This window comes from Ochotona princeps, chromosome 20 (assembly GCF_030435755.1).
Source record: "Ochotona princeps isolate mOchPri1 chromosome 20, mOchPri1.hap1, whole genome shotgun sequence".
Lineage (NCBI taxonomy): Eukaryota > Metazoa > Chordata > Mammalia > Lagomorpha > Ochotonidae > Ochotona > Ochotona princeps.
Window position 1 is genome coordinate 21901838 of NC_080851.1, and position 25879 is coordinate 21927716.

The 25879-nt window shown below is 37.4% G+C and overlaps 1 protein-coding gene across 5 annotated transcripts in view; it reads left to right on the plus strand.

Moving 5' to 3' along the window:
* Nucleotides 1-25879, plus strand: part of DPY19L1 (dpy-19 like C-mannosyltransferase 1) — an 82344-nt gene that overhangs the window by 37938 nt on the left and 18527 nt on the right. For all 5 annotated transcript variants that reach the window (XR_009247294.1, XM_058678284.1, XM_058678281.1 and 2 more), the window contains exons 8-14: nucleotides 10431-10522; nucleotides 13719-13818; nucleotides 15748-15825; nucleotides 20829-20915; nucleotides 22477-22536; nucleotides 23013-23093; nucleotides 24588-24689. Coding sequence is in view for 4 of the 5 variants with exons in the window: in XM_058678284.1 (XP_058534267.1) it covers nucleotides 10431-10522; nucleotides 13719-13818; nucleotides 15748-15825; nucleotides 20829-20915; nucleotides 22477-22536; nucleotides 23013-23093; nucleotides 24588-24689 (600 nt within the window). In the remaining variant the exon portion in view is untranslated. The remainder of the gene's footprint in view (nucleotides 1-10430; nucleotides 10523-13718; nucleotides 13819-15747; nucleotides 15826-20828; nucleotides 20916-22476; nucleotides 22537-23012; nucleotides 23094-24587; nucleotides 24690-25879) is intronic.

Here is a 25879-nt window from a genome sequence, read left to right on the forward strand (position 1 = left end):
TTAAAAGATGTCATTCTGTTGTCTCCTAGCTGTTGTTTAATAAGAAGCCAATCATTATTTTTATTGTTGGTCTCCAAATGTGTCTCTTCTCTGGAGGGTTGAAGGTTTTCTTCTTGCATTTGCCTTTATGCGTTTGATAGTGGTAAACCTAGATGCAGTGGGCTTTTATGTAACCTGCTTGAGTCATTGAACATCTTTGTTCAGTGGTTTGATTTTTTCCTTAAATCATTTGGGGACATTTTTAAACAGTCTGTTCTCTCTGGATATTTTTGTCTTCCCCATTTCCTTTGAGCATTCTGATTGCATGAATGGTCCATGTTTTTGTTTGATATAGATCCTGCTTTTTTTCTTTTCTTTCTTTCGTTTTTCCTTCTGTGCCTCCCTTTGAATATTTTCTCTTTCTCTGCTCCAGAGTTCACTGATATTTTGTTTTCTACCAGGTCAGACAGAACTTTTCATTGTGTTTGTGGCTTTTCCAGGTTTGGTGTATGTAGTTGGAAAGTGTGTTTTCTACTGGTTCCGACAGGGACGGCACGTGGCAAGCCCATTCCTGGAGTGGGGAGTTGCTTCCAGGCGTGCAGGCAGACCAACAGCTGTGGTGCATCTTGATTTGAACAATATCTAATTCTTCTGTAAATCTTGTACTACAGAGGCCGTAGGAAAACATGTTTCTGTGTGTTTCCCTTTACATTTTTCATTTTGATAGATTTTAAGCCCCAAGAAAAATTCTAGGTTCAATTATTTTCTTTTGGTTTTAATGTTTTGCTGTATTTTCTTTTTATTATGTACACACTTGAGTGGACTTTATCCTTATTTGAACAGAGACATGATGGCATGAAATCTCTAAATACTAAATGTTGCTGCAAGCAAGGACATTCTTACACACAGTCACAGTGATTTTATCACACCCGAGAAACTTTCCTCAGAAATACACAGTAATACTTGAATATAATTTATACCCAAATTGCTAAAGTTATTCCAATAAATAAATTCCATTTTGATATTTCCTGGATCCAGAGTTTGATTAAGGATCACACATTGCATTTGTTATTTTGCCTAAAGAAAGTTTATTTTGAAAAATTAATTTTATTCATAAAATTTCTATAACTTTGACATTATAAGGAATTTAGGCTTACTATTATTAGAGTCCCTCCAAGTTTGTCTGGATAGTTTCTCATGAGTTTATTCAGATTAGATATTGTTGTGAGGAATGTTACATATGTGATGGTATGTCTTTCAGTGGTTTTACAGCTGTAGACAGGTAAGGCCAATTTGTTCCATTATTGGAGTCTCTAAATTCAAGTAGTGGTTATCAGATTTCTCTATTTTTCAAACTGTTGATGTGTGGAATGATACTATATAACACTGAATGCATTGATCCCTAGTAACATTTTACTGAACAATGATAGAATCCAGTAATGCTGTTTGAATTAATGATGACATTGGTCATTGCAAATGGCCATATTCTATCATGTTACGTAGGTTTAGTATTTGGTATACTATAAGGACATTCCCCATGCCCCATTGCTGTTTTCATTTAGTCTAGCTACACAGTGGTGCTTCAGCAACATTGTAGAAAATATAATTAAAACATAAGTTAATCATAAAAGTTTTGAAATCCATGCAAACATGGGTCTTCAAAACATTTATGGAAAATGTACAATAAAAATAAGCTATGCATGACTTAAAATATTTGACACCAAAGTCAACTTTTATTTCCATGTTTCACAAACTTAAGAATACCCACCTACATGCAAGGATTGTTTTGGTATTCAGTATTATATATAAACATATATTTAAAGACATTTATTTTTATTGAAAAAGGCAGATCAGATTTATGGAGAGGAGAGGAGAGAGAGAGAGAGAGAGAAAGAGAGAAAGAAAGAAAGAGAAAGAGAAAGAGAAAGAGAAAGAGAGAGATCTTCTATCTGCTGGTTCACTACGCAAATGGCTACAATGGCCAGAATCTAGTATTTTATTTTTATTGGAAAGTCAGATATACAGAGACAGGAGGAGAGTCAGAGACAAAAATCTTCCATCGGTAGATTCACTCCCCAAGCAGCCACAACGACTTTAGCTGAGCCGGTCCGGAGCCAGGAGCCAGGAGCCTCTTCTGAGTCTCCCATGTAGATGTAGGATCATAAGGCTTTGGGCCATCCTCTACTGATTTTCCAGGCCACAAGCAGGGAGCTGGATGGGAAGTGGATGGCTGGGACATGAATTTATGCCTGTATGGGATGCTGGAGGATGCCAGATGAGGATTTAGCAATGCAATGTGCAAGAATTGTAGGGCCTAGTGTTGTGATGCCACGGGTTAAGCTGCTGCCTGTAGCACCAGCATTTATATATGGTTGCTGGTTCAAGTCCTGGCTCTCTGCTTCCAACCAGCTTCCTACTAATGACCTGGGAAGGCAGCAGAGAATGGCCTGAGTGTTCCTGCCCGTCATGTGAGAGATCTGGAAGAAGCTCTTGATTCCTGTTGTTGGCCTGACCAGGCCCAGCTATTGTAGCCATTTTGGGAGTTGATAGAAGACCTGTCTTTGTCTGTCTTTGCTTGTCACCCTGTGATTCTGCCTTCAAATAAATAAATAAAATAATATCTTTTTTTACAAAGGAATTCTACTGGGCTTGGCAGCATGGCCTAGTGGCTAAGGTCCTCGCCTTGATCCCATATGGTCGCTGGTTCTAATCCCGGCAGCTCCACTTCCTCTCTGTCTCTCCTCCTCTCAGTATATCTGACTTTGTAATAAAAATAAAATTTAAAAAAAAAAAAAGGTATTCTAGTTTTCTCCTTGCCAGTTCTTGGTATTGGCAGTTCTCTTAATTTTAATAATTCTGATGAGTGAAGCAGTGTCTTATTATGGATTTACTTTGTATTTTCCCGATGAGTAATGCCGCAGAGCGCTTTTTATATTGTGTATGATTTAGATATTCTCTTTTATGAATCACTGATGTAAGTCTTGGCTCATTTATGAAGTGTGTTCTTCTAGTAATGCATGAAAATTCTTTGCAGTTGTGCAGGGTTCCTTGTTAGAGCACTTGTTCTCCCAAGAATTTCTCATGGCTATGTCTTACCTTTAGGATATCTGAAGGACAGAGTTCTTCATTTTGGTAAAGTTCAATTTATTAATCCTTCATGTTTATTGCTTTTTGTATCCCAATTTAAAAAATTCCATACCTGCTGTAGAACTCAAGATTTCCTCGTACTTTTTCTTCTGGAAGCCTGATTTATGTAGTTTTCATGTTTTGGTCAATAGTCTATTTAAAAATTCATGTGTAGTATGAAATAGAAATAAGACTTCCCTCCACACTCTCTTGTCCAGTTAGCAAGTGATTGCATATTTTTAGGTTTGTTTCTAGACTTACAGTTCTGCTCCATCTTCTTTCTCTTTAAGCTAGAGTCACTGTGTTAAATATTGTAGCTTTGTGAGTTTGATCTGATAGTGAGTTTCCTTCATTGTTTTCCAGTATTGCTATTGTTGTTACAGGTCCTTTGTGTTTATCTCCACATACGTTTTAAAATCAGCTTGTCCCCACTTCTTCCTTGCCCAACATATATGTAACCTACTGGAATTTTAGCTGATTATGTTGAATCTCTAGAGATCAATTTAACAAGGCTTGACATCCTAAATAGTTGAGGAATCTTCAATAAGTTCATGGTAAATGCATATTATGGAGAACCATTTCATGGAATTTAAAAGCTTTTGCATAAAAATAAACTCTAACTAATTTGTCATAAAATATCTGCACAGGACTTAGTACGAGGCACTAAGAACAATTAGGTACTAGTTTGGAAAGAACTTTTATCAGTGCAACCGGATTTCTGCTAAAATTAAAGTGCAGCAAACATGAGTGTTTTGCTGATGTTTGGGTGAAAGAATAATGAAATCACTGATGTTCTAGGAAATACCTGGGGACAGTACCCTAAAGAAATCAACAGTTACAAATAGATTCGTGGTTTAAGAAGACATATAATGAAGATAAAGCCTGCAGTAGCAAGCCATCCACATCAGTTTGGTGGGAAAAAATTAATGCAGTTGCAAAGGGTAGGAGTAGGCCACTTTCAACAGATGGAAGGTCATATATCAACAGACATGTGAGAAGATGCTCAGGATAGTAACCATCAGGGAATTTCCAATAAAAACCGCAGTGAGGCTTTACCCATCCTAGTTACACTGGCTATCATCCAAAGATGAAACAAGCAAAATAAATAATAAACATCGAAACAACCCCCAGCAAATACTGGCAAGGATGTGGGGGAAAGGTACCCTGATCCACCATTGGTAGCAGTGTAAACTTTTATAGCCATTGTCGTAGACACTTCAGAGCTTCCCTAGAGATCTAAAAATAAAGATACCTTCTGACCCAACCATCCCACTCCTGGGGATTTACTCGAAGGAAATGAAAAGAACCATTTGTATCCCTGTGTTTATTGCTAAGATACAGAATAGCTGAAATACCAGAATACCTTTAGCTAAAATACAAAATCAGCCCAGATATTCATCAGCTGGTGGCTTAAGAAAAATGTGATGTATCTATCTATATCTGTATATATACACACACATGCACTATATAATGCTGTTCAGCCATAAAAAAGAATAAAACCCTGTCTTTTGCAGCAAAATGGGTGTGACTGAAAATCATTTTGCTTAATGAAATAAGCCAGGCTCAAAAACACAAATGTCTGATGGTTTCTCTGGTATGTGGCTGTTAGGATAGAATGCCATAAAAATGTATAGGAGTGAAATGATCTTTTTGGGATGGGATTGTTGTGTTTAGTCCTTGTTTATACTCCTGTTGCACTACAGCCTTCCTACTTTTAACTTATTCAGAGTTATGATTTGTTGCAAATAAATCCTACAAATACAAAATGTATTAAAATGATGTCTCCTGAAAAACTGATGGAGGGGAGCGGGGAGAAGGTTTGGGGGAAGCCAGGGAGAGGGGAAATTGGGTTGTTTTCTTGGAACTGTAGCTCTGAAATAGTCTGTTTATATTAATAACATTGAAAAATTAGCCCTGTTCATGCCCTGATTGAAGAGGACCAACAATTAGCAGCAGGGATAATTAACATCTCATTTGGTTCCATTTAAAATTCAGACTGAAAAATTAAAATGAAACAAACTTTCCACTAGATTTGTTATACCCAGATCAGCTACAGATAAAACAGATTTTTCAATGGACATTTGAAACAAGTGAAATCAAGATCCAGAAGCGTTTTTTTGAAGAATTATAACCAAAGATGGAATGTAGCTGTGCCATTGTAAACCCAACGGGAAAGTACTCTCAAAGCAGTGGCTACGAGAAGGGGGCTGCGGGCCAGTCAAGGCAAGAGCACATTATAGAACTCAGTTTCTGAAATGGGACAGCATGCTAACAAAGTAATAATATCTGATGATTGAGGGAGTATTCTCAGAAATTTAGCCAGAGCCTTAGAAGAATCCCCAGGAAAGCTTTACCCAGGCTCCGTCTCTTCCTCGACAGTCTTGCTCATTCTGCTCATCATACCAGGGTGTTTTCCCCCAGATTTTCACCGGGAATTCATCAGGCTTCCACCTGCCAGTGCTATCTTGGCTCTTCCTAACTCTTCAGAATACTCAAGGCGCACCCAGTTTGCTTCAGTTAAGAATGTAAGAACGACTGAGTTGATATGATTACTTTCAGATTATTTAGGGGTTGACTAAATGGTATCATTCACAAATGTGCCTCAAATTTGGTAAGAAGTTATATTGGGAAATATATGTGATTAATTTTTATATGTGATTACTTTTTCCCTCCTAATTACATTTCCTATTAACCATTCCTTCATATTAACCATACTAACCATCCCTGCAGTTTCCAATACAGAACAGACACAGCTCTTCATTTACTTCTTTAATTTCTCTTAGCATATTTTGTTTTGCGTATGTTTGTTAGATTAATTCCAAGGCAGTTTATGTGTTTTTTTAGAAAATGGTATTCTCTGTCTTTTTGATGTGTCCTCTCAGCCTTTGAACATGGCTTTTTTTGTCAATAAAAATTGTTCCAGGATTGTCTTGTACTCTCTTGTCCCCAGATATGGAATCAGCTATATTACAAGAAATTTGATCCTATTTAGTGGAAAAATAGTATTTGGAGACCACAGCCTAGGTGCGTGCTGTGCATAGTGCTACTTGCATGTAATTGCTTTTAGTTCCCTTTTTGTGGAAAGCTAGAAAAATGTATTTTAGCTGCCTGTTTATAAGGCAGAGAGACAGAGAGAGCACTCCCATCCACTGACACCCAGCTCCCGCTCCCCCCTTGCCCACAGCGGCCCTCTAGCAAGGGCAGAGACTTGGAGGCTAGCGCTCAACCCAGTTTCCACGTGGGCAGCAGGAGCTCAGTTACTTGAATTGACGGCTGCCTCCCAGGGTCTATTTTAGCAGGAAGCTGGAACTGGAAGATGAAGGTGGGAAATAAACCCAGGCACTGTGGTGTGGGGTGCAAGCCTTCTAACCTGCATTTTAACTGCTAGTACCAATGCCTGTCCCCAGAAAATGCATTTTAAAAATGTCATTAATTCATATTGATTCTTCCAGGTCTTACCTAATGTTATGTTCTTCCTTTTGCTGCTCCATATTTGTATCTCTCACCTCAACACATCTTAAATACTTACTTGCTTTATTCTATAATACAGTAAAGTGTATTTTTCAGAATTACTACACTAATACTGATATAACAACTTATTAAATAAGGTTCAAGATTTCTTCGCAGTTACTTCTTGGTAAGAGTATATTTGATTAAGAGAATAAAAAGTGAGGATAAGATGTCATGATATATTGGAAATTTAGCGAAAAAAAGATGTATGTTTCTTTATGTGGAACTAACATAAATTCTATAGAAACATAGTGAAGCTGAATTATAGCAGTTGCTTATCATGGCAGTATTAATCCCTGTGTGAGGCAAAATTGAATTATCAATTCAGAAGGAAATATGTAACTTGATAATTGAGCCACTACTAGTATTTGGTACAGAAATAGGCAAAAACACTAACAAAGCAGCCAGGTTAAATACTTACCAATTTGCAGCGTCATCAGAAGCACAAAGCCCAAACCAAGATTACAGAGCTATGCAAGCCATAACTGATAGCACTGTTTTTTTCTTTATGGTTTTCACATAAATTATAGGATCCTTAAACCTGTCACATTCTCTGAAGAATGGTGGCCAGGTATCTTTAATGGAAGCCCTCATAGGTATAGTGTTTAAGGCTTTATGATAGCTGGCATTAGGCAATATAAAGCAACATTGCAACTAATTCAGTATAGTAATAGTTAGAGGTGGGCAGCTTTTTTTTTCAAAAGATTTATTTGTTTTTATTGCAAAATCAGATGTATAGAGAGGAATAGAGACAGAGAGGAAGATCTTCCATCCGTTGATTTATTTCCCAAGTGGCTGCAACAGCTGGAGCTGAGCCAATCCAAAGCCAGGAGCCAGGAGCTCTTCTGGGTCTCCCATGCCGATGCAAGGTCTCAAGGCTTTGGGCCATCCTCAACTGCCTTCCCAGGTCACATGCAGGGAGCTGGATGGGAAGCGAGGCTGCCGGGATGAGAACCGGTGCCCATATGGGATCCCAAGCTTTCAAGGTGAGGACTTCAGCTGCTAGGCTATCATGCTGAGCCCAAGGTGGGCAGCTTATTTGAAAGACGTATTTTCCAGAGAGAGAAGAAGAGATAGAGGTTTTCCACCCACTAATTCACTCCCCAGATGGCCACAGTGGCGAGACCTGAGCTGATCTGAAGCTAGGAGCCAGGAGCTTCCCCTGGGTCTCCCACATGTGTTGAAAAGCCAAGGACTTGAGTCACCCTCCTCTGCTTTCTCAGGCCACAAGCAGGGAGCTGGATTGAAAGTGAATTAGGCAGGACTAGAACTGCTGCTGGTGTGGAATGGAATAGCTGTGCTTGAGGGAGAGGGTTAGCTCACTGCTCAACACATCACTGTCCCTGGACGCGTGGTGGTTTGTTGTTTGTTTTGTTTTGTTTTTTAGCAATCTGTTTTAAACCCAAAAGTTATCAAGTCAGAAATCTTGGGTCAAACCTGAAATATGCTCTAGTTTATGCTAGTGCTAACCACAATTTATAGCCCAGTACTTCTGTTTATTTTGAAATCATGAAGAGAAAGCAAGTGGATTATGCTACGTCTCTAATATTATCAGGAAAATATCTGAAAGGAGATATTGGAAAATAAAGCTGGCTGTTGCTGAAATTGCTTAGATTTTGGTTCATGAATGAATTATTAAACAATTCATTTTCAATAAGCAGAAAAATAAAGGAAAGCCTGCTGCCAGCCATGTTTACACAGTATTATGTTGCAGTCCTGTTCGGTGCAGTGAATGTGTGTTAAACATTGTGTGCTACATGACAACAGCTTCTGCAGCTTTTCACTTTCAACAACAAATTTCTCACTTAATATGCACTGTACATTGCACATTTGTATAATCGTTTTTGAAGTAGGCCACATGTATGTTTTTTTTAATTTCTAGATTGCAAAATACTACCTTCAGCAAACACTGCCCTTTTAAACTTTGAAATTACGTAGACAAGTAGAAGACTTTTGTGTTCCATCTAAAACTGTAATTAAGAAAAAGCATTTGTTGAAAGTTAGGGTGTGATTAAACCAAATTTGTTGACTGTTTTCAAATTATGTGGGGTCACCTGAAACAGCAGTGTGTTCGTGGCAGATCCTGTAGAGCAGGCTATGTTGTCGGAGAAGCCTTTGAAAGCACTGAATTCACTTGCTCTCTGCATTCTGAAGGAGGAAGACCTTGTTCTTATTACAGTCCTGCAATTGGATGTTCTTATTCCGACTTCGGGGGATTTAACTGAGCTTGAGAGACCTGAATGACTTTAGCTAATAAATGAATTTATGAGAAATGTCAAGGTAGTTGAATTTGGGTAACAAAAATTGTTTTTGAACACTGAATGAGGAAAATTCTCCAATGTAAGTTAAATAGTTTGGGCATTTTCTTGCTGCATTTGCAAGAGACTATTAGTTTTATAATTTTTGGTTATGTATCTTACTAAAATTTCTAATGACTACAGGATTTTAATATAGGTTTATTTTTATTTATTTGAAAGAGTAACAGAAGAAGAGGCAATTGAGGAGAAAGAGAGGCTCAGGGGGAGAAAAATAAGGAGTCAGGGAGGGAGGGAGAGAGAGAGAGAGAGAGAGAGAGAGAGAAAGAGAGAGAGTGTGTGTCTTCCTTCTGCTAATTAACTCCTCAGATGGCTGCATAGTCCAGGACTGGGGTAGGACAGAGCTCTGAACTGCCTGCACATCTCCCATGTGGGTGGCAAGGTCCTGAGAACTTGTCATGTGCATGGACAGGAATCTGAATCAGAAGCCAGCGCAGCTGAGAGTTGAGCCAGTCCTCCGTAGGATTCTGGTCAACATTGAGAGCTGCTGCTTAATCTGTAGTTTTTTAAAGTTGAATTCCAGGAACTATAATATGCATTATCAGCATTGTTTTGTTGAGTGTAGTTCATTCATAAATAAGTATTTTTATCAATTTCTTAGAGGATGGTGAACTTTGATAGAAAAGGAAAAAATAGCCCAGAGTTTTGTAGCATTAGTATAAGTATCCAGTAATCTGAAGTAGAGCTAAAAAGAAGAAATGTATTTTCAACATGGTCTTTGCAATTCTGTATACTCTTGGTATAATCAACAGTGCTTGACATGAAGACAAAATGATTTCTTCTAGTATAGGTGGCTTAGTGGCAGCAATACGATTTGCTTACATTTAGTCCAGTAGAATTTTCTTTAAGTGGAAAGGTGGATTTCTCCTATTTAGAATATATTCAAGAACTTGCCTGAATAATAAAACTCAGGGACTACTTTGTTAATTATGTCTAACGTAAACTTTTTAGAAGGCCTGATGCTTGAATTTTTTTTTTTTTTTTTTTTTTACAACTTTGGCTGTTTAATTCCTTTTTCACGTTTGTAACCCAGAGTTGCTTGGGCAAAGAAGATGAAAGAACAAAATGAAATGTCCTTCTTTTGGGAACACAAATTCCAAAATGGATGACTGTGAAGAATTCTAAAGTATTAGTTATAGGTAGTTCTGCTGCAGTTCATAGGAAAGAATGCAATCTGCAGATAAATAATTATTTAAAAAGAAACATTTCTGATGTTGATAGAACATGTTTTTGCTTGAAACGCCCTCCCCCTTTCCTCTTAAGGTATGGTTGGAGCTCTGTGACAGCTCCTGACTTATCACTTGGCATGATCCCAAGCCCGTGTGTCTCTGTGATGCTTCCTGCTTCAGTTGGCTAGTTTTGGAAAGTCTGATAGCTTAATAACAGACAATTTAAAAGTGCCTCTCCTTGTGTTTATAATTAGCAGCTTCCACTTGGTACGCCTTAGCTAGCTGCTGTAACCAGTGTACTGTATCACTGTATGCTCTGCATTTTTTTCAGTGCACCCGTGTGATGTGGACCCCGCCTCTCCGGGAAAGCTTCTCGTATCCATTCCTTGTACTGCAGATGTTGCTTGTGACTCATATTCTCAGGTAATTTTGACTTATTTTTAGGTTTCCTTTTTTTTTATTTTTTTTTTTTTCCTTTAAGAACTAAATATCCGTACATTTTTGTAATAAAAAATCAACATAATTAAAATGATATTGTTATACTGAATTAGTAAAAGCTGTTTTAAGAGTATAACTTAATGGGCCAGTGTGGTGGCTTAGCAAGTTGATCCTCCTTCCTGTGGCATCAGCATCCCATATGAGCGCCAGTTTTTGTCCTGGTGCTTTGCTTCCCACCCAGCTCACTGCTTGTGGCCTGAAAAAGCAGTGTAGAATGGCCACAAGCCGTAGGACCCTGTACCACTTGGGAGACTGGATGAAGCTCCTGGCCTCTGAATCAGATCAGCTCAGTACTGGCTGTTGTGGTCACTTGGGGAATGAACCAGCAAATGGAAGGTCTTTTACCTCTATTTCCCCTATTTCTGCCTTTCAAATAAAAATAAGTAATTCTTAAAAAAAAAATCTTTAAAAAAAGTATGACTTAAAAATACTTAAACCAAAGACATTTCCTTCATGTACTTTCTAGTCCTCTTTTTCTTAGTAGTCCACAGTAATTACTCAGGGTGTGGCAAATTCACTCTGGTTTCTGTCAGCTGCCCTTAACCAGGCAGAAAGAAGGGGAATGATGGCCAGTCTGGAGTGTGTGTTGTGAGGTATAGTCCCTTCGAATGAAGAATGGTTTACAGAATCATTGTACTCAGATTCATTAACATGGGAAATTTGTTTAGTGTCTCTGAGAATCAGATAATATGTGTAGAAAGGAACTACTTTAGTTCCTTTCACATAAGGTGTGCTAGGAAAAATCTTTCCAGAAATTTAGGATTTGATTGGATTTTGCTGTGTTCATCTGTTTTATCTCAGTAGAGCCGAAAATGATTAGCTTCCCTTTTTGTTGACAGATATTAAGTAAACTTATTACAGAAAGTAACAAATAAAACAAAATGGAGCCCATAAAAATGTAGAGCAAAGCTTGATAAGTAGGCTGAAGGAGATGTGGATTAAGAACTCCATTCATGACTGTGGAACGGAGACTATCGCAGTGTGTATCTCTACTCCCAAATAACAAGTGGACTCCCAAAGAAACAGTTAACTATACCTTGACAGTATGGCACGAGATTTTCTACCCTGGCCTGTCCCTACAATGCCATGATATAACTAAATAGTAGAGTGTTAAACTTGTAACTATTAGTAAGGGACTATATTACTGTAATAATTTGGAAGGAAGTGATAGGATAGAAAATGGAGAGGGAGGAAGCAAAGGGAAATCTCTAACTACAAATCTGTATCATGGAAAATAATAACAACAATAAAAAGATGAGTGAGCAAGCTGCATTCATTGATCTGCCGAGTTCATAAGAAAGGTGTTGAAGTCCACAGCGTGAGCCCTCTTGATCCATTTCCTCGGTGATCCACAGTACTTACTTTCAGTTCTCCTAGGTAGTGTTCTTAGAACTTTCACACTGTATGGTCTGGGGGTGGCTTTTGCGGTAGCTTCTTGAAGTCTTTGAAGCTTGAGTCTACCTTACTGTTCTCCCCTAAATTTTCCTTTTATCATACGATTGAAAACGTCTTTAGCACTTTCAAATAAGGTGCACTATTCTGGGGTGCCATGAGACAAACATTTCTGGAAGAAGTGTTGTTCTTTGAGAGTCTTTGGTTCTCCGCTTCAGTGTGTGTTTGTTTATATGTCTGTTTATCTCCTTATCTGTCTATCTGTGTGTTGATTTGGTATGTCCCATCCACATTTCTCCCATGAGTGGCAGGCAGTAGACTGTCCGTGGTTCTTTAATTCCTGCTCCTCTTCTGCTGTGCTTTTGTTTGAAACCCAGTGAAGACAAACTATTAGAAACTTCTTACTGCTGCAATAACAGATCATTACAAACTTAGATTTTATCTTAGACCTGTAGGTAACATCCAGGCTGGCAGGGCTGCACTTCCCCTGGAGACCCGTGCGGGAGGGGAGAGGATCGGTTTTCTTGCCTGTTCTAGCTTGGGAAACTGCCTGAATTTCCTGGCTGGTGGCATTTTTTATAATCGAAACCAGCAGCACTGGACTCTGTCCTGCTCTAGTCAATCTCAAATGTGCCCTCTGCCTCTCTCGTAAGGACCCTTCAGATTGCACTGGCTTCCCCTGGATCGTCTCCCTTTCTTAAGGTCAGTCAGGTGATTAGTCATCATAATTGCATTCACAGCCTTACATCCCCGTTGCCATGCTGTGTAACATATCTGTGGGTTCCAGGCATCACAACAGCCCCGTCTTTGCATGTTGTTACTCTGCTGACCGGGATGGGCTGTGCAGTAGGCTTTGTTCCCAGGTGCTTCTGTGGCAGACATTCTCTTTGGTCTCATGGTCATTTTCAGCCTCATTTACCTTCTCCCCTCATTCCTGCCTTTACATTATCTTTTTTTCTTTTCTTTTTCTTTTTTTATATTTTTGTTTTCTTTTTTCATTAGAAAGAATTGTAAGAATTCTATTCTTCCATATCTCCTTTGTTCTCTATGCTTTTATCTAGTAGACTCTTTCTTTCTTGTTCATGTTTCTGGGCACTTGAAGCTAAAACAGCTGTTGTTTACAGATAGTGTTTTCTATGAAGAATTTTTATTTACTTGTTTCAAAGTCAGGATTATAAAGCAAGGGAGAGACAGAGAAAGATGGCTGGCTCACTGCTTAGATGACTACAGTGGCCAGAATGGGCCAGGCCAAGGACAGGGGCCAAGAGCTAGATCTCCCATGAGCTCGCCTCTGGAGCTCGGGCAGGCCTGGGACAGCTCACTCTGTGTTCGCGGTGGCTGGAATTAGGGCTCCGAGCGTGGAGTCGGACCTGGCCTGGAGAAAGTTCTACCCCCTGTTAACGATTTCAAAAATATGTTTCATTACAACCAGTGAATCTGTTGACTCAGCTTGAAAAAATGTTGGGTTATGAATTCCCTGAAACATAATAGGGGGCGGGGTTACCCTCAATAGATGTACTGACCTGGTCACCCTTCCCTTCTTTAACAGGTTTTGTAGTTTTTAACAGTATTTGCTTTTCATAATTGTAACTGAGTCTCAGGAGGTATAATTTCTAACTCATTTGTTTATTTTATGTTCAGTTTATGTAATAACCACGTCGTGTTTAGAGATTCTAATTTGGAGCCATGCTAGATTATTTGTGGTTAAACTTATCTTTATCTTTTCTAGGGCTACGAAGCTTTACAGAGGAAGCTTGATTGCGCTCTGCATTTCCAACATATTTTTCATGCTTCCATGGCAGTTTGCACAGTTTGTACTTCTTACTCAGGTAAGATGATTATGTTTTTATAAGATTAGTGCATTTGGTTATGTCAACTCATTTGTGTAAAATTACAATGGAGATGTTACAATTCTTAAGCCCTAAAATGTTTCCTACTTAATGCTCTTGAACAAAGTTCAGGGTAGCACAATGTGTAAGATATTGTTAATGAATGTTGATTATGCATTTATTAAAGTTAAATTTTCAAGAATGCAAATATTTGGTAGTGTGCTTAATCGACCAGTTTAGGATTTAATGTATTTCTCCAAAAAACTATAGTCTTATAAGTAAAAGGTATTTCTTTTATGAATAGTGCCATATGTTCTTACATATTGGTTAAATATACATAGGGTAATAACATAAATAGCAAACCAGCTCCTGTTTGATAGTATTCCATTTACCAATCTGAAGTTTATTTATCAACTTTTCATGTGTTGTAGCTTGCCTTCAGATAAAGGTATACAAAGGCAGAGTTTGTGGAGAGAGTGAGTAAATGTGTGTTCATTTTTACCCCACTTTCTATTTTTTTTTATAATGACAGTTGTGTTGTTATAAAGCAGTTGAAAGATTGCATTTTAATATTTTTTGAAATATCTTGTTGGGAAATAAGGGTATAGCTCTATTTGAATCCTGATTCTGTGTAATGGGTTATTGAGATGGACAGAAATCTTCAGTTGAAGTTGTTCCCATTTTTGAAATGGGAAAATAATTAAGGGAACCCTACTTTATTTGGTTGTTTCCAGTATGAGTTAATGCATAGAAGATGCTGGCATAGTGCTTGACACTTAGCCAAGCGTTAGTAATATTGACTGCTTTTGTCATTATTATTTAAAAAATGGCTTTATTTTATTTACTTGTTGCTTTGACCTTTTACACTCTTGTTTTAAGTTTTACCCCATTTTTAATCAGGTTCTGGTTTAAATCATTTCTATGTTCTCCCCTTAAGATTCTACCTTTGGGTGGTTACTGGCTCAGCCCCTACAATGTAAAAGGAACTTTCTCATTACTCTCAATGGAGCTGGCCTGCTTGTTTTTGGCTTTGAGGCTTCTGTTGAGTAATAGCACACTCTTGCTCACAATGCATCACGTGTCACCCTGCATCAGTGCAGTGTCGCCCGTGGGTCCTTTGGAGTGTAAGGAAACCTTGTTCTTCTTGCTGCGTAGGGGGAAATTTGCCGTCGATTTCTTGACGATGAAGAGTTGATGAATAAACCAGTATGTTTAAGAATTTGGCTGTTTTGCATTTGTTTATGTTTTGTGTAGTAGAAGAGGCATAGGATAAATTTGAATTCTTCATGAAGGAGGCAAAAGATGCATAGTGTGAGATAATATCTTCAAGCAACAGGTGCACCATCTTCATTTACTCAATTGGTGGTTCTAAGGATTTCTAGAGTTCTTAGCATTCTTGAATAATACGGTGCAGTTTTCTTCAGAATGGGGGGAAAAAAACAACTCCCTTTGTGGTGAAAGTGCTTATTCTAATATGAAGTTTGTAGCTAGCACTTGAATATTTGTACTAATGAAAGAGAACACTAATGGATATGTTTTCAGAGTGACTGGCAATCAGAACTGAGTATATTTTATACATGTGTGTATTATGTAATTGTTTTTGGGTTTTATGTACCTTTCCGAGTTATGTGTTTGTAATTGTGTGTGTAGGCCTTTGAGTCAACCTGCTGTTAGAATGAGTGGTGTTTAACCAATAGTCCAGCAAAGTAGGAGATCATGCTGTTTATTTACAGAGCTGTGTATGGGGTTTTTCATCAACATAGAGTTGCTGTATCAATATATTGGTCATATTCAATGAAAGGAAAAATTTTAAATCACTTTTTGTAACAACATGAATCCATTTGAAACAGCAATAATATTTTTTCATTGTTACAATTATTCATTTTAGGTATACTTTTATTTTTAACTTACCTTTTCTTTAAATTTCAGATTGCATCATTATTTGCAGTGTATGTTGTGGGATACATTGATATATGTAAACTGCAGAAGATCATTTATATACACATGGTAACTTTTTTTTTTACTGCTGTTCATTTAGTTTAACCTCAAAGTAAATTGGCTAATATTTGATTTATTTATTATTGAAACTAGTTGTAAAATGATTCCATAATTAAAACAAATATCATTTAAACATTATAGTAAATCGACAAATCTGGTTTTAAATAGGTTGCCCCCAAAATTTTAATTTAGGTCATATCTGATTAGAGTTGTTCCTAAATTATACATTATCATTAAAATAAATAATTCATGAAAGAGCAAACTTATGATGAGATATAATCCAGGAGCTGCCTGTTAAAAGGAGGTGAATGTTCATTCGTTGAGCACCGACTTGAGGCTCGGGTCACATCAGTGACTGGAACTTCAGAGCCGGTGTGTGTGCTGCTGACGTTTAGCCAGTGGGGAAAGGAGAAATAGTGAGTCCAGGAAGTAATGGGGAAAGGTGAAAGAGATTTAGGACAAAAAATAAATCAGGGAAAACTTTAGGTAGGCATGTCAGCATGACGGAGCATGGAGCAAAGATCGGAAGGAGAGGGAGTGAACTCAGTAGATGGTGCTAAGAGGGGAACATTCTAGTTTGTGGGAATAGCTAGTACAAAGAGAAGCATTTTTATTTAGAAACAATTTGTCTCCTGTCATTAGTGTTATAACGTTGATATTTTCCTTTTCTAATGATTTTAATGTTATTATGATAGACTATTGTTATTTTTTATTCCCTAATAATTGACATTTGTAGTGTCCAGAGCAGGTAGGAACACAGTTATAAAACAATCAGGTGAGCAACCTTAAATTGCAAAGAAGAGCCTTAGTACTCCCTTGAAGTCTACAAGCCCCTTATCTGGCATTGAACATTGTGATTCCCTTGCTTCTCTGTGTAAGTTTGCCATATTTGCGTTTGTTTTTGTTACTAAGCATCAGCCTTGTTTTTAAAGTTTATACAAATGATGTTCTTTTGTGAAACCTCTTTTTCCATTGGTCTGGGTTTTGTGTGTTCCTGGAGTTCAGATATTTCCACTGCTTTATGTTTTCTGTTGTACTGTTTATCTGCTTCCTTGATGAAGGGCATTTAAGCTCTTCACCTATGCCTCTGCCTGTTTTTCCTCATGAATAATTCTGTTCACATCTCCTGAGGCTTAGAGATTAAGAATTTTTCTACATTTACCCAGTAGCCGGCTTGCTGTGTGATGAATGACGCATCTTTTAAACGTCATAAGTCCCAGTGTTGTTCTACATCCATTTTTATTTTTCAGTCTGGAGGTTACAGAATGGCGTTTTGTGACCTTAATTTGCATCTTCTCTTGCTGTTGACAAAACTGAGTGTCTTTCTTTATGTTTATGGGCTGTTCTGTGTTTCTGCTTTAGTGGTAATTCTGTTTGTATCTTTCACCATTTTTTCTCAGGCTCAAGCGAAAATAGCATCTATTGAATTCAGTGCAGTATATTCTGTTATTTTTATTATTTGCATTGATGCTTGTATTATTCCAGATTTGTCCTTCCATCCAAGCAATCTCCTCTGTTCTTTTAAAAAGAGTCTCTTCACTGTGTTGAGTACTTTTAAAAACAAGTTAATGAATATTAAGCTTTATGAAATGCTTTTCTTTTATTTAGATGTCCCAATCTGTTTTGTACTGTTTAAACTGTTACCATGGCAAATTAGTATTAGTTGACTTGTTAATGTTAAAATTGCTTTTCTTGCCTAAGCTCAAATTCTTTTTATATTGCTGGATTCAATTTTTATCATTTTGCTATAATTTTCATGCCTGTATTCATATGTGAGTTATACAATAATTACATATTCTTAATATTTGGCTTTTTTCCTGAAATTGCTTAGTACAGTTTTAAAATTTGTAGTATAAATCAGATTATGTGATAATCATTCAGAGTTGGCCAGTCACATCGTCAGATAGGCAGCTGTAGCTGAGGGCTTCAACTCAAATCTGCTTCTTAAAGAACTGAAGTTATATAGGTTGAAACAGTGGAAGCTATCTTGGGAAAATACTATGTTTTATAATGTGATTTACTGTTCTGTGTCCTCTTAGCACTTTTCTGGATTCCCAAATTCTTAGGGTTTACATAAAGAAAAAATATAGAATTGTCCCTAGGGAGGGTTTTTATTCTTTTTAAATAATTTTCTTGTTGTAGTAAAATACACATAGCAGAATTTTCTATCTGAGCCATTTTTCAGTGTCCCACTCCCATCGGGTCCCCTCCCCACCCCCTTGATTCCTACCTTATTTTTAGTTAGTTCTTTGAGATGTAAAGTTATGTTTTTGATGAGAAGTTTTGTTTTGTAATCTACCACTTATAGGACTATAAGTTTCTTTCTTAGCATTGCTTTTCTTTCATGTAAAGTTTTTAATATATTGAGTTACAGAGAAAAGGAGAGACAGAATAATCTTATGTCTTCTGGCTCACTCTTCAAGTGGCTTCAACTCTGGAGCTGCGCCCATCTGAAGGCAGGAGCCAGGAGCCAGGAGCCACTTCCAGGTCTCCCATGCAGGTGCAGGGGTCCCAAGGCTTTGGACCGTCCCTGACTGCTTTCCCAGGCTACAAGCAGGGAGCTGATGGGAATTTTAGCAACAGGGCACAAACCAGCATGCGTATGGTATCTCAGTGGTTTCAAGGCGAGGATTTAGCCACTAGGCAATCATGCTGGGGCCCATGGAAGATAATTTTTTGCTATTATTTTTAACTAAAAATGTATTAGGAAATTTTTAGTTATTCTTAGATCTTAGCATTTATGGAAGGAAGTATTATCATTAATTTTTTAAAATTTGGTTATTTACCCATGTAGCAAGTTTGTGAGAATGAAATATGACAAATAAAGATCGTTACAGGAATGCATTGGGGATTCTGATAATATAATTTATCAGTTTAAAAAGTTTTGAGAAAGGTTAATAGCATGGTTGTTTCCCTTGATGTGATAGCTAAGAAGTCCACATTTATTTCTACATTCTGACATCTTAAAAGTAAAAATAAATATCTTATTGAAAGTTATATCTATATAGATATATGTGTATATATTTCTATGTCTGTGTGTGTCTACACACATACCTCACTCCAAAGCCAGCATCACATAGTGTAATGAATCAACCAATGAATGGGAACTAGTCCCATTCATGCCAGAAGCATGACAAATATATCTATTGCCATTCTTATTACTTAACATTGTTGCAGAAATATTACCCAATACAATTGGCTGGAAAAGAAAGAGTTTAAAAATAGGAAAGGTAGTTGTAAGGCATCATTGATGGCAGGTGATATGATTTGAATACTTGAGAAATTCAAATTAGTAAACATTGGAAACAGGAAAAATTGTATTCTGTACTTAGATTTAATGTACTTTATATATAAACAATGATCTGAAAATATGGAAAAAGATTACTGATACAATGCCAGCAGAAATAATATACTTTAGAATAGAGAAATATGTAGGTTTAAATGAGGGAAACATACTCACTAAAATATGTAAAATAAATAGAAGAATAAATAAACATATTCTTTTTAATATAATATTGCTGGAATGGTAGATATAACTGTAATGTGCATTTTTGAATAATTTTTAAAAATTCTTTTTGAAACTTAAGCTTATAAAATTTACGTAAAAATATATATATGGATCAAGCATAAAACTACTTGAAAGAAATACAAATTGTTTTTAAAAACTTTGTAAGTTATGGGAACAAATCCTAGAGACTTATGGGAAATGAATGATAAATTTGACATTAAAATTTAGCAAATTATCGTAATAAAATATCACAAAGGTAAAAATGAACTGTGAAAATCACTTGCAAAATATTAACTTATACGGAACTTGTATTCTGAAATATTTATAAGAGTTCTTATGGAAAATAAACCGCAGCAAAAAAATAGTCTGGATAAGCAGTTCACACAAATAGCCAATGGGAGAAACGGTGCTGTGTGTTCCAGTATGGAATGAATGGACAATGGACAGTGAGATAACACATTGTGTCCTGCCGGCCGTGGACATTCTCAGTGGTAGTGCACAGCGTGAGCTGTAGGGAGCCGTGACCGAAGCTCTCCTGCCTTACAGCTCAGAGAGATCATCCTCTGTCTTCGGTTTTTCTTACAAGTTTAATAGTATCTGTATCCTTGACTCATCAGTTCCACTTCTGACAATTTATCCAAATGTATTGACATAGACTTAAGATGTACAGATAAGAATATTTGTTGTGCCAGTGTTAGTATAAAAAACAACACAACTGGGCCCGGCATGACAGCGTAGTGGTTAAGGTCCTCACCTTGCACACGTGGGATCCCATATGGTCACTGGTTCTAATCCCAGCGGCCCTGCTTCCCATCCAGTTCCCTGCTTGTGTCCTGGGAAAGCAGTCGAGGACGGCCCAAAGCCTTGGGGACCCTGGAGACCCGCATGGGAGACCTGAAAGAGCTCCTGGCTCCTGGCTTCGGATTGGCTCATCTCCAGCCATTGTGGCCGCTTCAGGAATAAACCATAGGATGGAAGATCTTCCTCACAGTCTCTCCTCCTTTATTTATATCTGCCTTTCCAATAAAGATACAAATAAATCTTTAAAAAAAATAACATGATCTTTAAAAAAAACAACACAACTGGCGCGTACGTCAGTGTTGCACAGACTCAGAGGATCAGTTAAGTAGATTATGCTACATGCATGGAGTCGGATACTTTCTTCAGTGCTTTCCAGAATGAATTGATTGTTTTAGAGTGATATGGATAACTCTCCAAAACATCTTCAGGGTAAAGGCAGGAACTAGAATAGATAATAGGAGACTGCATTTGTGCGTTTATGTATGTAAAGAGAGAAAACGAGGGTTCATACATGCTGACGTCTAGTGGGAAGCACAAGGTTGATTGTTGGCAGTGGTCATTTCCAGAAGGGTGAAGCGTTCCATCTGCAGTGTGCATTCCCCATTGAGCAGCTTATATTGTGTTTGTTGTGGGCATGTGCAATTTATACAGTGAGAATAAACATTTTATGTGCATTAATTTTATTTTTCTTGTATCTTTCTAGATTTCTCTTGCACTTTGTTTTGTTTTGATGTTTGGGAACTCAATGTTATTAACATCTTACTATGCTTCCTCTTTGATAGTCATTTGGGTAAGTGTTCCTTAAGCATGGGACTGTTGTTCAAGCTAATACTATTCATTTCTTTATCCCCGACTTAGGCTCTGTGAGAAGTTATTCTGAAAGAATTGTTTCCTGTGTCTTACTGAATGCATCTACATGTGACAGAATGTTCAGTTTCTCGCTTTCAGAACTTCCAAATGGGGAAATATACATCCAGAAATGATACCATTAGCACAGCGCCTCGCTTCAGATCCCAGTCTGTCCTGTTTCTCTTTCCTCAGTTTTTGTATCACCTAAGTTTTAATCACAGGCTTCATTTCATCAAGTTTCTGTGCTAAATTTTTCTTTCCTTATTTTCAGCATCATTTTAAATGCAGAAGTCTTTTAAAGTTTAAGCTTCTAGGAATGCCTATGCCTTTTTTCAGTGGGTTTCATTTTTTCAATGTTTTACAAACCCAAGTTCTTTCTCGTATTGAAAGTGCGTGTGGGCCCGGCGGCGTGGCCTAGCGGCTAAAGTCCTCGCCTTGAAAGCCCCGGGATCCCATATGGGCGCCGGTTCTAGTCCCGGCAGCTCCACTTCCCATCCAGCTCCCTGCTTGTGGCCTGGGAAAGCAGTTGAGGACGGCCCAATGCATTGGGACACTGCACCCGCGTGGGAGACCCGGAAGAGGTTCCAGGTTCCCGGCTTCGGATCGGCGCGCATCGGCCCGTTGCGGTTCACTTGGGGAGTGAATCATCGGACGGAAGATCTTCCTCTCTGTCTCTCCTCCTCTGTGTATATCTGGCTGTAATAAAATGAATAAATCTTTAAAAAAAAAAAAAAAAAAAAAAAAAAAAAGAAAGTGCGTGTGCTTTACTGTAGGTAGTATTCTAAAGACAAATGCATTTGTTGCCATGAATGAGTTGAAATGTCTGCTTCTTGAATAGTCATTTAAGCTATTTAGATCTTTCTGGCTATTTTGGTTTCTAGAACCATTAACAAATTTGGACTCTCCTGCAATTACTGTTTAAGAGCCCATTTCCCAAATTAGAGTAGACTCCTCCTATAATTGACATGCATGCATTGGCTAGTATTATTATTGCCAGCAGTGAAGCACAAGACTTGCTGCTCACGTACAGGGAAGCTGTTGAAATTAGTACTGACTCAGAATAGACTCCAAGTACATGGGAGTTCATCTACCTGGAAAGGTGTAAAATTTTATAGAGAAATATTTAAATAAGTAAAATTTTGTTTATGATTTATCTGAAGTTGCAATTTTTAAGTTAAGGTAAGTATTATGCCTGTGTAACTGCTTTCTAAATTCTAAAATTGTTATTTAATATCTCTTGGTTCTTAGCTAATAAGCTATGTAAAATCAATCATAGGAATTCACATATGCTGACCCTGTTCAATCATATGAATTTACTATCTGACCTGATCTACTTTGTATCAAATAAAGCTGTTTTTTTAAGTCATGTATTACAGAAGCGAATTTATGGAGGTGCTGGGTGCAGAATCAACCTGTGTGCTGAATTTTAGATTCTTTAGTGTAATAACATAAATTTTTGGTACTTGAATTTATAAATATTAACTGTTATTTCCTCTTTTCAGGGCTTGCTAGCAGTGAAGCCACATTTTCTGAAAATAAACGTATCTGAACTCAGTTTATGGGTAAAAATCAATCTATTTTGATGCATGTATTTTCCTTATCTAAAATTTATTATTGGTTTTATGTTAGTTTTAATGAAATGATCTATATAATGCAGGGCATCTGGCAGTTTTAAAACATTTTAGGGCTCAGTCTTGATATGCCAAATCGCCCTTTTCATGGAGCCTGTTAAAATTAATCTGTGATAAAGAATTTCAGTGTTGTTTATTATCTGTGGTTTTTCCTGAATTGCAATTCTTGTAGGAAGCACTTGTACAAGGGGAATTTAGCTCTTAAAATATCTTAAATTTGATAATGAATTTTTCGTTTTAGTCCTAATTTTGGAGAAACTAAATGAAATGCTTTTTCTCTTAGAGAATTTTTTTACATTTATTTATTTTACATTTCGTATTTATATAATTAGAGCACTTATTTTTTCGTTCCTTGGCTATGGAGTTTCAGTTATCATATTTAGTTGAATTTTGTTTCTGTTTTGTAGGTTATCCAAGGCTGTTTTTGGTTATTTGGAACTGTAATTCTGAAGTTTTTGACTTCTAAAATCTTTGGTATTGCAGATGATGTAAGTGCATTTTTACGTATTCTTGGAAGACTTGAAATAATTAGTAGGCCAAGGATGTATGATTTGTATTGTAAAATTATCACTACTTAACTAGATTCTAGGATGAAGTCTATTCACTTGCTATTTTATGTACTTAATATAATTGCCAATAAATGTGATTTTATGCATAGTTTCTATTATCCAGAATTAACTTCTTGACAAATTCTCTTATTGACCCCTTTAAATCATGAAGTTTTCAAAAATTTAATACTAGAAAATTAGAGAGATTAAAGTCCAAATTTGAAGGTTTATGTATCTGTTTTTCTTTCTTTGTTCCTGCCTTCCTTCTTTCCTTCCTTTCTTTCTTTTTTTGGTTTATTTGTTGATTTGAAAGCCAGCATTAGAGAGCAAGAGATCCTCCATCTGCTAACTTTTTCCTCAAGTGACCACAGTTACCTGCTCTGGGCCAGGCCAAAGCTGGGAACCCAGAGCTTCGTCCAGGACAGTTGGAAGCCTTCAGCTGCTTGTCCCGTGCTGCCAGCAGGGAGCTGGAGCAGAAGCAGAGCATGTGGGCATGAACCAGGGCCCAAATGCAACACTGGCGTGCAGGTGGCCCAATTTTTTTTTTTTTTTTTTTGTCCTTCCTTAATTTTAAAAATCTGTGTTTGTCACAAATGGGAGCACTATTTTCCGACCCTTAATTAAAGATCATATTGTAGTCTTACTGTTTAATCCCCTCAAATTTTCAGAGGAATTCAAAAATATTTTTGAGCCTTTAGCAAAAATTTAACATGGGAGAGTCTTATTTAGAGAAGTGTTTGTGTAGGTGAGAAAATGAGAGAAAAATTTTGCTTTATAACTTTAAGGATTCTTTGCAAGTATGATGCTGTCATGTTTGGGTGTTTTTATTAAAACATCTTAAATCAGGAGGCTATCAGAAATTTAGTTTTAAAAGAAAGCAATTTGACACAGAAAAAGTAAAAGGAGCCACCTATATATTTTCTTCTTTATCCTCCATTAGAGTAAAACTTTGGCTTTTGAAGCTGAGTTCTAGGATGTCTGGACTCGCCATGACTCTTGCAGGGGACCTGTCTGCTCGTTTATGGACTCTAATAGTCCCTGACATACTATTTATGTAGCTTTTTTCCCCCTCAATGAAGGAGGTGATTTTTGCTTTAAGCCTGGTTTAAAACAAAACAAGCAAACAAACAAAAAATGGAAACTGCTCTAATTGAGTTTGCATAACCTGTGAAAATATTTTGAAGACTTTACCAAGGGAGAAACCTGAGCTTGATGTGCAGATGAGAGGCAATGCTAGAATGTTGAAGCTATCACTTGGCAGCACAGGGGAGAGAAATTGTGAGGGTGGAGGGCACAGCACTTTCTTTAACAAAACCAAGTCTAATATGGAAATTGTGGGTTCCATAAGGGTATGAAAACTATTTTTAGATATCATTTAAAATGCATTGCAATATTCAACTAAATGCAATGATTCCTCACTTTATTTCTTGCTAGGCTCACATTGGCAACTTACTAACATCAAAATTCTTCAGTTACAAGGATTTTGATACTTTATTGTATACCTGTGCAGCGGAATTTGACTTTATGGAAAAGGAGGTGAGTTGAGACTTCTCATGCTCTTTCTTTGGGTTTTAGCCCCTTCGTTATTCAGAAAAGGGACTCCTGTTATTTCAGACACTGCGTGCTGTTATCACAGTTTGAAGGAAAAGGAAAATCTGGCAGCTTAGAGAAGATGTTCCTATTTACTTGTACAGCGTCTTTAAGTAGAAGGCCCTTTCTCATGTTTGCAGTCTGGAACCAGGCATTTGGACTTGCATGAGGAAACACAGAGGCATTTTGAGTTGCTTCCTTTCAATGACAGCATTAATACAGTCAAGCACTCAGGTTCTTACATTTCCACTCATTTTGTGATGGTTTGAATGATCAAATTGCTTTGAAATATCTGAGTATGAATCTTTTATTGAAATATCCTTCTTCCTAAACCTATCCCCAGAAGACTGGGAGATGGGAGCCAGCGCTACTGCTACTTACTGGTCATGAACAGATGGTTCTCCTTTAGGTTATAATTGACCATAGCAGTATGCTACAGACAGGAATTGTGGAGACAAAATGTGATAATACATAGGAAAATACTTCAGTATTTTAATAAAATATCGTTTCATAATACCTCATGAGCTGGATTGGGTCATACTTTTTACTGCTGCTCCTGTGGCACTGATTGACTGTGTTTTGTCATCTGTGATGTATCTCCATCCAGAGCTGTTGGTATGTGTGTATTAAACTGGCCAGTGACACCTCATGACATGCTTTTTCCCGCATGATCCCACTACGTTAGCCCACTGTCCTGCATTCTGTACCAGTAGACCTTGAACAACGCATGCAAGCTCTTCTCAACTTGCCCTTCTAAATGTGTCCTGCAGATCCACTGTTCACCCCAAGGCCCTGTTAATCTTCACTTACTGTGTTCTGGCAAGTGACTTGACACAAAATGGGTAATCAGAAAAGATGTGTGAGTGATAATGCTGAACCTGCTGAAAGACACAAAAAAAATATGTTGTGAGACACTAATGCATGTTCACAGGAAATCCAGATTCCTTCCGGGCAGTGATACAGAACATAGAGGGTAAACATCAAGACTGGATTAGGATGCATTGGAAGCCCATCAAAATAATTGAAGATATCATACGTGCCACTGTACCCTGAGAGCATTAACCTTTGGTTATGTGGCGAAAGAATTGTTTATGGAAGCATAGCATGATTTCAGTTGAGTTGGAATGAATGCAAGG